Source organism: Solanum tuberosum, unplaced genomic scaffold (assembly GCF_000226075.1).
Source record: "Solanum tuberosum cultivar DM 1-3 516 R44 unplaced genomic scaffold, SolTub_3.0 scf00248, whole genome shotgun sequence".
NCBI classification, from domain to species: Eukaryota; Viridiplantae; Streptophyta; class Magnoliopsida; order Solanales; family Solanaceae; genus Solanum; species Solanum tuberosum.
Genome location: NW_006239172.1, coordinates 53,673 through 67,924, shown reverse-complemented (window position 1 = coordinate 67,924; position 14,252 = coordinate 53,673). Strand labels below are relative to the sequence as shown.

Here is a 14,252-nt window from a genome sequence, read left to right as displayed (position 1 = left end):
ACACTGAGAGAGAGAAAAAATTGCATTTTTTTAAATATTAATAAATATTTTATTTATGATGTGTCATTAGAAAAATAATAATAATAATGATGTGTCATTAAAAAACGACGTGGTATTTCATGTGTAAAATGAGTGTACTACACGCACACACATCTGATGAGAAAGGGGTCTAAAATATTGTGTTTGAATGAGTTTAAGGGTTTAGTTGGCAAAATCATAAGTATAGGGATTCAACTTACAAACTGAGTCAAGTATTAGGGGTTCAGGCCATTTCGCATTTTTGTTATTTTGACTTAAAAACAAGTACTTATAACTACTTTTTAATTTTATTCAAACACTTCAAAAGTGATTAAGAGCTATTTTAGCTTAAAAACACCTAAAATAAATCTAATTAGCAAAAAAACACTTAGAAAATAATACACATTTACTAATTAGCATAGAAATGTTGAGCACATACATATACTTTAATATTTAAATTACTTAGATTAACTGTCTTTTTACTAATCGAGGTGAGATGAAAGAGATGATATTTATTGAAGAAAAAAAATTAGATTTTAAAATGATTAATGATAATAAATAAATATATAATTGTCAAAATATATTAATTTTTTAAGTAATGTATAAACTAAAAATATAAGAAGTGGAGTGATACGAAGAAAGTAAATTTTATCATATGAATTTTCATCCAATTGGTAATATAATATCACTATTATTTATATTTCAAAAAAGGGACATAATGTCTAACAAAAATATTCAACGATCGGCTGTATAATTTAATATTCAAGCAAAGCGCAAGATACGAAAAATATGCAGAAAAAATGGTCGAGCACATGATCATGTGTAAATAAATATGCTGCGAATTTAAGATCTTAAATTTATGAATTTTCATAATAACATTAAGTTAATATTATAATAACAAATTTATAACTTAAAGTTAATTCATATTTATACATCGTTAAAATATTAACTTTATATTTTTATGTTTAATAAAATTATCATATAAATACGCATTAAGTGATACACTTTAACTAACATATACTATTAATTATCTGTAATGCACTCGTCGTCTTCTAATTCTGGATTCACCTCGGCCCGAAGCTTTGTTATGTTTATGTATCTTCACCTTTCCAAACTAGTGGAGTATATTTTATCATATAAATTATCATTCAATTGGAAATAAATGTTTGTGTCTTTATACATTTCAAACTTAACAGATTCAAGATGAGCTGCCTAACAAAAATACTTCCCTATATAATTGTAATATTCAAACAACAAAAAATTATAATATATATAGAAGGATAATTTATATTAAAAACTGATCATATGTAACAGCTAGCCATGTGGGGTAGCTATATCATCAACTTGGTACATTAATTCAGACAAGTTGGTGTAGATTGGATCTTAGACTCATAAATATTTTTTTCCTAGCACTATATGATAAAAATTAAAGATTAAAATATTCAATCGTCCACATGTTGAATCTTGATCTTACCTAGAATTTGTCAAAGAGTTAAAAATTGTTTATGTGAACTTAGGAATTCTAACCAAGAAGAGTACAACTTCTTCTTTTCTAAGGTAAAAGGTCAAAAATGTCCATTGACAAAATGAAACAATCTTGTCCAAAAGGTAAATGATCTAATGGATGATAAAAAAATTTGATTTCTTATAGAGATAAATATAAAAAACACATTTAAATATTTTATTTTATTTTTAGTTTTATACTTAAAATAGTGAGACGATGAGTTTCACATCTAAACTACTCCTACTTATTAGTTTGACACCTATCTCATTTCCCATACAAGGGGCCATCTTTTGACCCTTTAAACTTTTAAGATGGATAAATAATTATATGTACCTAGTGTTTATTTCAAATCATACTGTTTACCATATGATTAAATCAAAAATCATAATTAGAATGTAGAATAGTTGACTACTATTCATAATTCATTAAACAATAAAAGTATGAGTTAAGATTTTAAGACGTGTCATATATTAATATCCACGAAATATTTGTCATCAAAACCGTACAATAAAAGATAATTCTATCTAAAATGGATCCATCTCATTTGGCATTGGAAGTAAAGAAATTGTCATCGAAAGAGAAATTAAAAGTAGAAAAGAAACTTGGAACAATTATAATAGGACAGTTAAAAGTCGTTTTAAAAATAAAATAAAAAAGTTACTTTTTTTTGTCTTATTTTATGTGTAATCGTTTTTAATTTGATAAATTTTAAGAAGAAAGTTTTTTAAAAAAATTATATCTAAAATAATTATAAGATAGTTGTATAGCTATAAATTATTTTATTAAAAATTAAATTATTTTTAATTATAATAATATGACTTTTTTTTAGAACGAGCTAAAAAGAAAAGGTTGTCGTGAAAAGGGTAGTACAATTTTTTAAACACGTGTAAGATAGAGATGTAATGAAAAGCTAACTAACTCCAAATACATTTTTTTTCCCTATAAGAAGGACAAAAGTCTAAAATGAAATAATTGCAAAACTTTGAGCAATTAAGAAGTTGAAAAAAAAATGGAAGAAGTAAAATTGTTAGGTTTTTGGGTAAGTCCTTTTAGTATAAGAGTTGAAATGGCCCTAAAACTTAAGGGTATTGAATATGAGTACATTGAAGCACAACTTCCAATAAAAAAGTGTCCTAAAATTGTCAAGTATAATCCTATTTACAAAAAAGTTCCTGTATTTTTTCACAATGGAAAGCCAATTCCTGAGTCTCTTGTGATTCTTGAATATATTGATGAAAATTGGGAAGATGGCACATCTCTTCTACCAAAAGATCCTTATCAAAGAGCCATGGCACGTTTTTGGGCTAAGTTTATGGATGAAAAGGTATGTTTTCGAGTTTATTCGATTTAAAATGCATCTGAACTATTATTTTTTCACGAATTTCATATCTTAGTCGTGAGTTTTATCTTCAAGTATCAATTGTTCTCTCTTTCTACTAGAAGTATACTCTCTGTGTATTGTGTATTCTATGTTGGTTGATCACTTTTTATTGTGTACGGTACTTAAAGAAATTATACATAAGTTATGTGAAGTCAAGATCTATGTGTTTGTTGTGAAATAAGATATTTTTTCAGAAAGTAAAGTCATTTTCCTGTAACCAAATATCTAAATATTTTCCATTAGAAGGGATATTGATTTCTGAATTTTAGTGATGTTGGATACAAATAGGGGTGTTTATGGTTTGGATAAAAACCGATCCAAACTGAAAAACCAAACCAAATCGATTAAATGAACCGATTTAATTTGGGTTTTGGTTTTGGTTTGGTTTTTAGATTGTTAAGAACCGATAGTATTTGGTTTGGTCTAATGGTTTTGTTCGAAAAAAAATCGAAGAAATGACTGAACCGAACCAACAAGTTATATACATAAATTTTATTATTATACATACATAATATATTATATTCATAAACAATTTTAAAGATTTTATATATGTTTCATCTAAATTTATTTTTATAATTTACGTATGAAAGAAAAAATATCCAAGGTGAGAACATTTTTCTTATTGGTTTCATGTATATGAGTGTCTATGAAAAATTCTTTGTGGGACTAAAAATGTAATTGTCTCTTCCTTCTATGCCAAAATAGTGAATTTTGAAGTTTTATTCAGTAAATTCAATGATCGAAAGTTCTGTAATGCCAGTCATTCTAACTATTTTTTGTTTGAATAAATTGTTGTCACTTTTTTCACGTTTTGAATGAATTGTTTATTTTATTTTTATGTATGGTTAATAACCGAACCAAACAAACCAAAATCGAAAACAACCAAACTGATAAATGTATATTATATTTGGTTTGATTTGGTTTTGATAATTTTAAAACCGATTAAGTTGGTTTGGTTTTGATTTTGACCAATAACCGATCCAAACCAAACCGTGAACACCCTAGATACAAAGACAAAGTTATTACCAAATATGCTCTTTCTTGAAATAAAATGTTGTGTACTCTTTTTGGTGGAAAATGTTTCCTATAAAAAATATTTTTCTTATAATAAAACAGAGAAAATAGTTTTATTTGTGGAAAATATTTTCCTCTACCGAATGTGGCCGGACCTTGAAATGTTTTCTTCCCATTAATCCTTTCTTTTTAATTTATTTGTCTTGCAACTCTCCGATTTCAACTTTCCATGTTACATCTTGTTGTGTCTTGAGACCACAAGATTAAAAAACATTGGGTACATTTTACATATTTTAAATTTAAGATCATAAGATTAAAAAGTTTTTTTTCTTTTTAGACTGTGTGTCAGATCAAAATCAAATAAACAAATTGAAATGAAATGATTAATAATGATAATGATCATTTTCAAGTAATAACAAGTGTTCATTGTCCAATTTCAGTGCTTGCCAGAGATTATAAAATTTTGTTATGACAGCAATTATGAAGTAAAGGTGAAAGCCATGGGAGAACTTCAAGAGCTACTTAAACTTCTTGAGAATGAATTGATCAAAGATAATAATAACATTTTCTTTGGAGGAGAAAACAAAGTTGGATATATGGAAATTGTTTCCATTTTGATAACTTATTGGCTTGGAGTTATGCAAGAAGCATTGGAAGTTGACATATTGAACAAAAAGGAATTTCCAAATATATGTGAATGGGCTGATAAGTTGATGAGTTGTAGCTTTATGAAGGAAAATTTGCCACCTAGAGAAAAATTACTTGCATTTTACAAAGAATATGCCCAACCACTTGTGCTACCAAATAATGAACTTTCTCAATAAACAAATCACACACACAAATAATTGTATTGAAATCCTCAAGGAAAAATTGTGTTTGAGTTTGTGTAATTGTTCATCTTGTAATGGTGAAAGGGTCAAAGATGAAATGAAATAAACTAATTGTTGCATTTTTATGGTCATATTGTGTTTCTTAAAATTAGGGATGTGCAACAATTGAACTGATTAATAAATCGAAGTGAAAAAAATATTATTGGATTATTTGTTATTGGGCTATTGAATTAACGGGTTTTTAATAATTTTATTGATGCAACATAATTAGACTCTACACGTCTACATACTTCAAACTTCATGGTATTTCTACTCCACATCATCAATATCATATTATGTTTTGGTTGTAATATGTAATTGTAGCTTTCGTATTACATCTATTTTTATTGATGCAACTTCTCATTAATTATCTTTCTTGTTTCATTATATCAAAGAATTTACAGCTGATGAAATTGAACCGTTAATGATCAAAAATCGATAAAAAAAAATATCTTATTGATTTATTGTTAATTTAGCGTATTTTAAAAATCAAAAATTAATAAATCAAATTAATAATACATAAAATTAAACTGAATCGATCGATGTACACCTTACTTAAAATAAAGATGTGTAAACAAGATTTGTCAAGAAGAATGGTCCTTGAGATAATATGGGGAACAGTCGTTTATGGTCAATCATCCACATGATCAGGGGCGAACCCACCTTATACCAAAGGGGTCACCCGATACCGCATCGTTGAAATTTTTTAGTGTATATATAAGAGTACAACTATTATTACTGACACTCTTTGAACAGCACAGCCAGTGCGTCAGCTGTTCCAATAATGCGACTTTTATTTTTACTTTTGGAACGATTTTAGAAAAGCTTATCAAAATGATTCGAACCTCCAATTTCACAATTTCTATTTAAATTCGCCTAAAATAAACCAATTAAACTAGAATACAACTTATTACCTATTATAGAAATTTTGTTACTTGGTCAAATTGAAATTGGACACAATAATAAGTTATAAAGTAAAATCTAAGTTGAAAAGAAACCTCCAATTTTGCAAATTGCAAGTGTTGCTGTGTTGAAAGTTTGATGCTACTGCGATTTTCTCTTAATTGTAAGTTCATGTTTCTATTTATCTCCCATCTTTATAGTTTTAGTTGAAATTTCTTGAATATTTATCAACATATTATAGATTTAATTTCTTGAAATTGTTTAGAGTTATGTAATTTATTTAAATTTGTAATTCAGATCAATTCAATGGAGAGATATTATTCTAAAGTATTTTCGAAGCTTTCAAAATCAAGACTGGTTTACGAAATCAAAGGAATGATGATCTTTTGAGTGGTTGTTTGGTGCCTTAGATAGAGAAAGAAATATTTAGTTACTATCTCCAATGAGGCAATTATGAAAACATTTCAAAATATGAAAACTCGTCGAGGAGAGTTATAAAAGTTTACTTGATTTATGTTTTATTAGTACATTTTAAATACTAATTTTTATATTAATATAATGTTTTTATATCAATTATTTATTATTTATTAAATATCGACACCATTTACAAAAAATTCTCGCGTACGCTGCTACTGCACATGACATGTTGAATCTTGATCTTACCTAGAATTTTTCAAAGGGTTAAAAATTGTTTATGCGATCTTAGGAATTTTAATTAAGAAGAGTGAAACAACTTTTTTTTTTCTAAAAGTAAAAGGTCAAAAATGTACATTGACAAAATGAAACCATCTTGTCCAAAAAAGCATTTAGGGTCAAATTTGCTTTTCAAGTTTGTAAATATTCTAATGGATGATTAAACCGTTTGATTTCGCATACAAATGCGCTCGCACATGCACTTTAAACTTTTGAAGTGGGTAAAAAAAATTATTTGTACCTAATGTTTATTCCAAATTATATTGTTTTATCAATGATTTGAGTTAAAAAATAAAATTAGAATGTATATTAGGGTGTGAGTGAGTTTTCATGTTCTAAATAATCGTGTTTCAGTCATATACCTTGATTAATCCATGAGATATTTGTCATCTTGTAATGGTAGGATAAAAATAATAATAATATCTAAACGATGGTATAGTTCTTCCCTACAAAAGCGGAAATAACATAAATTAAGGACGGAGATAAGAAGCACAAGGGGTCGATAGCATAGAAAATCATCAACCTAATTCTCATCAGTAATCGGTACCAGAAACAGGATCTGTCTCATTTAGCATTAGAAGTATGGAAATTATCATCATAAGAGAAATTACATGTAAAATCCTTCATCTTATTCGAAAATGTCTTAAGTTCATATCTTAACCAAACAAAACCTTAGCAGTGCTTGGAACGAGCTGGATCCTTAATAATAGTCACATGGCAGCTGGCATTACTAAATACATAATTGGTCACACTTCCCAAGAATATCCTGTTTTATCAAGAGATAAAAATCCAAATGTTAAATGACAGTATACTCGAATATAATAAAGATATGACCCTTGAATCTAACGTTGGACAAATCTCCGTTAAAAAGAATTACCTTTGGAGGCGACTGAGGCCTCTGCTACCCATAACAATGGAATTCAACTGCAGATCATGAATACCTTGACACAGTTTCTCCCTAGCATCTCCCCAATATAATTTAATAACAACATTTATCTATACAAAGATCAAATGAATAAGAAAATAATTAAAATTATTAAACAAAAAATAAAATAAAATGAAAAGGGTAGATGAGTGATTGAAAATTAACCTGTTTTTGCGTAGTAGCAGTATCAAGCGTATCAAGAAGTTCAATATCAGTCTCCACATCATAGTAGTGTAACACCTCAGCCTCCCTAAACTCCACCAATGGAATCAAAGCTTATCCAAACAAAACAAAATTAAACTATTAACATCCGCATTCTAGTGACAAAGCTAGAATTCTTATTAACGGATTTAAAATATTAAAAAATAAGTATATAAAAAAATCAGTTCAGCTAAAAAATAACTATAGATAACAAGTACGTGCATAAGTCAAACATAGACAAGCAGAGATAAAGGGGTTTCTTGATTTTGAAACTCTTTAATGAAAATTCTAGATCGGACAACAAATTCAAATCCATAAAAATTAAAAGAATTGTTCCTCTGTCCCAATTTATGTGACTTACTTTCTTTTTTAGTCAGTCTCAAAAAGAATGACACATTTCTATATTAAGTAACAATTTAATTATAAAACGTACCCTTAATGAAATGATTTACAGTCACACAAATTTTTATCATTCATTTTAGATCACAAGTTTTAAAAGTCTTCCTTTTTTTCTTAAATTTCTTATCGAGTCAAACTACCTCACATAAAATGGGACGGAGGGAGTAAGATTTAGACTTACGAGAGCCAGATTGAGCCCAGAGTTGATGTCTAGAGTCATAATTCTTGACGTGGATGATGCAAAAGGTGTCACCTTTATCAGCCAAGTTATTAATTGTCCATTTCAAAGCTGCTTTGCTGCTTTTTGAAAAATCCATTGCAATACCAATTCTCTTGTCTTCCGCCATTTTTGCTTCTTGATTTTTCTTATCCTTTTTTGGTGTGTGAAAACTTAAAAGCTATATTGTATGAGGTGTTACACTACTTTTTCAAATGATGTGATACGGTTTGGATAAGGAGAATCAAATATGTTCAACTTCCACTATAAATTCAAATATGGAATCTTTAAATAGGTCATTGATTATATTTTATTGTGAAAATTAAAAATGAAAAAAATTAATTATCGAAGTGAGAAATAATATCTAGAAGTTGAAGTTTTATTTTTCATGAAATTAATTAGAGTCATTTTTAATTTTTTGTGAGTAATTTAAAATTTAAAAAAATGTGATTTTTATAAAATTTTATTTTAGAAATTACAAAAAAATATTGAAAAAAGAAATTAAAATTTTATGACTAGACATATTTTCTGAAGTTTAACTCTAAAAATGATATTTAAAAAAAAAAAAAAAGTTAAATACCCTCTTAAATTTTTAGAAATTATATTCACGTATTTTAAAACTATATAAAGTATAAAAATATATTGTTTAAAACATTTAAACTATATAAAAGCTTATTCAAAATCTTTAAAAATAGCATATAAATTAAAACGAATAGAATATATAAAGCAGGATTGATTTGGGCCAAGATAAAATAAGATATTGTTATTTTAGTGCCACTTTGTCTTCTACCCAAAAGTTTATGGATGGACAAATTATTTCCCCTGTTATTGAAAGAGATTTATTCTCATAGCTGTTTTTTTTGGACCTAAGTGGGGGCAAATATACCCCGTATTATAGGAAATAGTTTAACAATGTATATTCGGTCCAAAGTATAATAAGAGGAGCATATTTGGCCCAAAAGTATAACGAAGGGTATCTTATCTTTCGTAATCGACAAGATAGGTTCACGATTACGAAAAAATGCTTCTTAAATATAAATTTTATCAGTTTGACTTTTAGGTTCTTAATATGAACCATTAAATTTTAAAAATTATAGGTCCAAAATATATAATACTTCTAGTTTTAAATTTTAATATATACATTTGATTTAATTATATAAAAGAAATTACAGTGCTAAATTTTTTAGGAATTTTCAATGTAACACACTTGAAAATTTTGAAAATTTTAAGAAAAAAAACAAAAAGAAAATTTGTTGAAATGCCAAAAGTATAACCGATAACCACTTGGAAAGGTGTTACTCAAAACAAAAGATAGATATAAAATTAAATTTTTATTCTCACTTAGAGAGGTGCACCCGATCATCATCATATTATTATATGATACTTTGAACGTGAATTCAAACATCTATATTTAAATATTTTTACAAAAATATAACATTATTATATATAATCTAGAGAAGGGAGCATGGGTTCACGTGAACCCACGGCACCACTCTAGATACGCCCCTGCTGACGTACACCAATACTATGCTAGTACCGGACAATTATAATGAAAAAGAGCTTTGTAGTTTTTTCAACATTATGAAGAGCAAGAATTTTTTTTAAAAAAAAATGTCATCCATTTGATGAGGAGATCGAAAAAATTGAATGGTTAAAGCTAAAGTCGCTAATTTTGAAGTAACAGTCAAATAAATGACGACTGTGTAGGAGAATCAAAATCAAAAAGAGAATTCAAAACTTAACATGAGACTTTCATCTCACACGATTACGAGAAAGAATGAAAGATAAGGTAGATCAAACAAATGAGAACAAATCGTCAATTTTTAGTAGTTATTGAAATCAGAAACAACAGAAAAATAAAAATATTTTACAGTTTTCATCTTATTTAATCCAGAATTGTTGATAAGTGCTTGTGGAAATCAAGATCCTTGACAACAGTGACAGGGCAGGTCGCATGAGATATTACATAGTTGGTCATACTTTTCATCTTCGAATCTTCCGTCTACTAGGTAGAGTTACCACCATGATAACTTGTCTTAGGCCTTAAATCCATTTCCCTTGATGATATTTCAACTACCTCTCTAGTTAAGCATTTTATAAGTGGATCCAATACATTATTTTTTTATTTACGTAGTTAATTATAATAATTATACTAGTGAATAGTTATTTAACAATATTATGTCTTCATCGTATAAGACAAAATATATATATAATATTTATACAATATAAATACATTACAATATACTAATGGGTTAACCAACAAAGTTGCATTTATGCAAAATGATATATTTCTTCTTTGTGATTTGACCAAACCACTCATGCTACCAAGTAATGAACTTTCTCAATAAACAATCTTATATGTGTGTGTTGGTTTTTTTTTTTTCCCTTGTAATTGTTGATCTTGCAATGGTGAAATGAGAATAATCTAGATGGGCCTAAAGCCCATGGATTGAGAATACTTACTACATTTTCACCATTTGGTGTGATATGGTATTTTATAAGATTGAGCTTATTTTATTCTTGATGATTTCATAGCTTTAAGGTAATTTATGTCAAGATAGATTTGATAAAATTATCTACCTGAGCATAAATGAGTGGACGCCTTTTATAAAATATTTGGATCATCGTTCTAAAACATTCATGAGATTTAAGGTGTGTATATGATTATTAAAGTACTTTGTTAATATATTGCGGAATTTGTATAATATTAAGGATATGATTTGTGTTGTGGTGATGTCAACGTGTATCCATATAATTCAAGTGTATTTCAGTTTGTGGATATTTGTAATTTTTCTTATTTTACTAGGTGTCAATTCAAAATAGAAGATTTTGATCATTAAGTACATATTTCATTCTTGTCTAGATATTATAACTATTCTTTTGTATTTGTATTTGAGGGGTTTGTTGGTATTTTTGTTAATGGATGGTGATGCAAAATTAAATATTCATTCTCCTGAATTAATTAGGTTCATTTTTTGAAAATTAAATTTGGAATTTAGTTAAGGTCCATACCCCTATTTAATTAGATTATTTTCTAAAATTAAGGTTAGTCAAGTTTTTTTTTTCTGTGATCTAAGAAACTGCATCCTTGTCAGATCGAAATTGCTTACACAATATTTGTTACAATTTATGTAACTATTTTTACTTTTGATCCAATATTATTATTATACTCTCTCATTTGTTTTTATTTGTTATATTTGAACTTGACATATTCATTAAATAATTTGAGATGACTATTTCTCATACTGTTTTTATTATATGATATTTAATATTAAATCCTATAATTAGAAAAATAAATAATTAATGCTAAGAATAAAACATGAAAAATAATTATTATTTTTTCTTCATATATTAAAAATGACTATAGTTTTTATGCTGTGCTCCAATATCAAAAAATGGAAACTCACCCTAAATCAGAAAGGTAATTCCTTCCTCAATTATTTTTACCGACCATCAATTCATCATTTCCATTATTCATGAGACATGCCATGTGATCTTTCTTACAACTTTCCCAATTGTTAATATATTTATATCCAACCATTAACATATAATAAGTTATCATGTGTAATGATAAATACAGAAGACATGTTAATTAAGATCTGTGATTTTCATAATGGTTTCTCATTCTACACCAGGATAATTTAATTAAAAACTGATCATATGTAACAGCTAGCCATGTGGGGTATCTTATATCTATATCATCAACTTGGTACATTAATTCAAACAAGTTGGTGTAGATTGGATCTTGACTCATAAATTTTATTTTATTTTCTAGTACTATATGATAAAAATTAAAGATTAAAAAATTTAATCGTCCACGTGACATGTTGAATCTTGATCTTACCTAGAATTTATCAAAGAGTTGAAAATTGGTTATGTGAACTTAGGAATTCTAACCAAGAAGTGTAAAATAACTTTTTTTTCCCTAAAAGTAAAAGGTCAAAAATGTCCATTGACAAAATAAAACCCTCTTGTCCAAAAAGCATCTAGGGTCAAATTTGATTTTCAACTTTGTAAATGGTCTAATGGATGAAAAAATTGTTTGATTTCTCATATAAAGGGCCATCTTTTGAGTTTTGACACTTAAAACTTTTAAGATGGATTACTTTAAAACATGTGTCTTATATTAAATAGTTTTATTACTAATAGATATAAATATCAAACGTGAGTTAGTTTTTATGTTCTAAATGATCGTATCTTAGCTATATACCTTAACTAATTAACGAGATATTTGTCACCTCGCAACAATATAAATATAAAAGATAACTCTATCCAAAAGGGATCCGTCTCATTTGGTATTTGAAAGTAAAGAAATTGTCATCATAGGAGAAATTACATGTAAAATCCTTAAATCTTATTTGAAAATGGTATCATAATAAGTTCATATTTAACCAAACGAAACCTGATCACTTCTTGTGAAAATCTGGATCCTTAACAACAGTCACAGGGCAGGTCGCAACAGATAATACATAATTTGTCACACTTCCCAAGAATATCCTGTTTTATCAAAGAGATAAATATCCAAATGTTAATGAAAATACACATTAATATTTTGTAATGACCCAAACAAAATTGAACCTAGATTTGAAATCAGGAAAAGATATGACACGTAGAACAAAATTGTCCAGATTTATATAAATAAATCGTCATTATATCCCTAACCAATGCAAAACTCCAACTCACTCCGATAATAGAAAGATGTCCATTAAAAAGAATTATACCTTTGGATGGTACTGAGTCCTCTGCTACCCATAACCAAAGAATTCAACTTCAGATCTTCAACAGCTTCACATAGTTTCTCCCTAGCATCTCCCCAATATAGTTTGATAACAATTTTTATCTATACAAAATTTAAACCAAAAGAATTCACAAAATTAAAAAATTATATATCAACAAATATAAATAAATGAAAATGGTTGATGATTGATTGAAAATTAACCTCTTTCTGCCTAGAAGCAGTATCAAGCAAATCAAGAAGTTCAATATCAGTCTCCACATCATATTTATGCAACACCTCAGCCTCCCTAAACTCCACCAATGGAATTAAAGCTAATCCAAACAAAACAAAATCAAACCATTAACATCCCGATCCGATCCAGTGGCGAAGCCATGATTTTCGAACGAATTCAAAATATATATATAAAAAAAAACATATAAAGAAATCGAAAAAATTTAACACGTTTTAAGTTAATAATATTTAACGTGGTTCGGATCAGAATGATCCTATGTCTACCGGAGAGCCACGGTATGTATATTAACAAAGAAAGGGGAGAGATCTCAAATACATCTAAGAGAATTGCTCTGCTAATTCTCTGCTCTTCTAATATATTTTGCTATGAGTTTAGAATAATTTCAACTATGAAGAATGATTATCCAAATTTAATTCATAACCAAGAAAATTGGCACATAAAATTTTCTTCGGATTTGATCCCACAAGGACCAAACCAACTCGTTCATATATAATTTTCTATCGAAGAGATTCAAATAAGAAAGATTTAGACTTACGTGAACCAGATTGAGCCCATAACTTATTACGTGACTCATCAGAAGAATGAGTCTTGATGTGAATGATGTAAAAAGTATCATCTTTATCAGCCAAGTTATCAATTGCCCATTTCAAAGCTGTTTTGCTGCTCTTTGAAAAATCCATTGCAACACCAATTGTCCTGTCTTTCACCATTTTTGCTTCTTGATTTTTCTTCTTCTTCTTCTCTGTTTTTGTAGTATACTTTAATTAAAAAGGAGTAAAAAGAGATACAGAGCACCTTATTGTGTGTGAAAACTAAAAGCAAACAAGTATAAGATACGCGTTAACGCAAAAAAGATAATCCTACTTTTTTTCAATTTATGTAACACGGTTTGAATTTTTAGAGTCACACATATAGCATATTTTACTTTATCAATCAATAAATTCTGACATAAAATCTTTAAATATAATATTCGACTATATTTATTATAAAAATAGAAAAAATGTTGTTTTTATTTAAAATATATATATTCAATATTATATGTAATTTACGGTTCAAAATATTTTAGTGTCGCGTACCCAAAAGTTTATGGATGGACAAATTATTGTCCTGGTTGTTGAAAGATATTTATTCCTATAGCTGTTTGGACCTGAGTGTGTG

At 27.6% G+C, this 14,252-nt stretch overlaps 3 protein-coding genes across 3 annotated transcripts; 1 reads left to right on the top strand and 2 right to left on the bottom strand.

Moving 5' to 3' along the window:
• The first annotated feature begins 2,499 nt into the window (after positions 1-2,499).
• LOC102602975 (probable glutathione S-transferase) lies at positions 2,500-4,878 on the top strand. The gene is made up of 2 exons (XM_006357518.2): positions 2,500-2,846; positions 4,358-4,878. The coding sequence occupies exons 1-2, from the start codon at positions 2,532-2,534 to the stop codon at positions 4,739-4,741; spliced, it is 699 nt and encodes a 232-aa protein (XP_006357580.1). The 5' UTR covers positions 2,500-2,531; the 3' UTR covers positions 4,742-4,878.
• Positions 4,879-6,881: 2,003 nt separating this feature from the next.
• LOC102602636 (universal stress protein A-like protein) lies at positions 6,882-8,440 on the bottom strand. Its single transcript, XM_006357517.2, has 4 exons — positions 8,089-8,440; positions 7,473-7,582; positions 7,260-7,378; positions 6,882-7,148 (listed from the first exon to the last, which is right to left on the bottom strand). Exons 1-4 carry the CDS (start codon positions 8,252-8,254, stop codon positions 7,055-7,057), a joined length of 489 nt encoding a protein of 162 aa, XP_006357579.2. The 5' UTR covers positions 8,255-8,440; the 3' UTR covers positions 6,882-7,054.
• A 3,951-nt stretch (positions 8,441-12,391) lies between these two features.
• LOC102602306 (universal stress protein A-like protein) lies at positions 12,392-13,963 on the bottom strand. Its single transcript, XM_006357516.2, has 4 exons — positions 13,630-13,963; positions 13,064-13,173; positions 12,846-12,964; positions 12,392-12,621 (listed from the first exon to the last, which is right to left on the bottom strand). Exons 1-4 carry the CDS (start codon positions 13,802-13,804, stop codon positions 12,531-12,533), a joined length of 495 nt encoding a protein of 164 aa, XP_006357578.1. The 5' UTR covers positions 13,805-13,963; the 3' UTR covers positions 12,392-12,530.
• Positions 13,964-14,252: the final 289 nt, after the last annotated feature.

Excerpts from the sequence above, each read along its gene's own strand:
- LOC102602975 (XM_006357518.2), top strand. The coding sequence starts at position 2,532 with ATGGAAGAAGTAAAATTGTTAGGTTTTTGGGTAAGTCCTTTTAGTATA. Across the intron at positions 2,847-4,357 it reads CTAAGTTTATGGATGAAAAG|TGCTTGCCAGAGATTATAAA; the intron begins GTATGTTTTCGA and ends GTCCAATTTCAG.
- LOC102602636 (XM_006357517.2), bottom strand. The coding sequence starts at position 8,254 with ATGGCGGAAGACAAGAGAATTGGTATTGCAATGGATTTTTCAAAAAGC. Across the intron at positions 7,583-8,088 it reads CTGGGCTCAATCTGGCTCTC|CTTTGATTCCATTGGTGGAG; the intron begins GTAAGTCTAAAT and ends TGTTTGGATAAG. Across the intron at positions 7,149-7,259 it reads GGCCTCAGTCGCCTCCAAAG|GATATTCTTGGGAAGTGTGA; the intron begins GTAATTCTTTTT and ends TTGATAAAACAG.
- LOC102602306 (XM_006357516.2), bottom strand. The coding sequence starts at position 13,804 with ATGGTGAAAGACAGGACAATTGGTGTTGCAATGGATTTTTCAAAGAGC. Across the intron at positions 13,174-13,629 it reads ATGGGCTCAATCTGGTTCAC|CTTTAATTCCATTGGTGGAG; the intron begins GTAAGTCTAAAT and ends TGTTTGGATTAG. Across the intron at positions 12,965-13,063 it reads CTGCTTCTAGGCAGAAAGAG|ATAAAAATTGTTATCAAACT; the intron begins GTTAATTTTCAA and ends AATTTTGTATAG.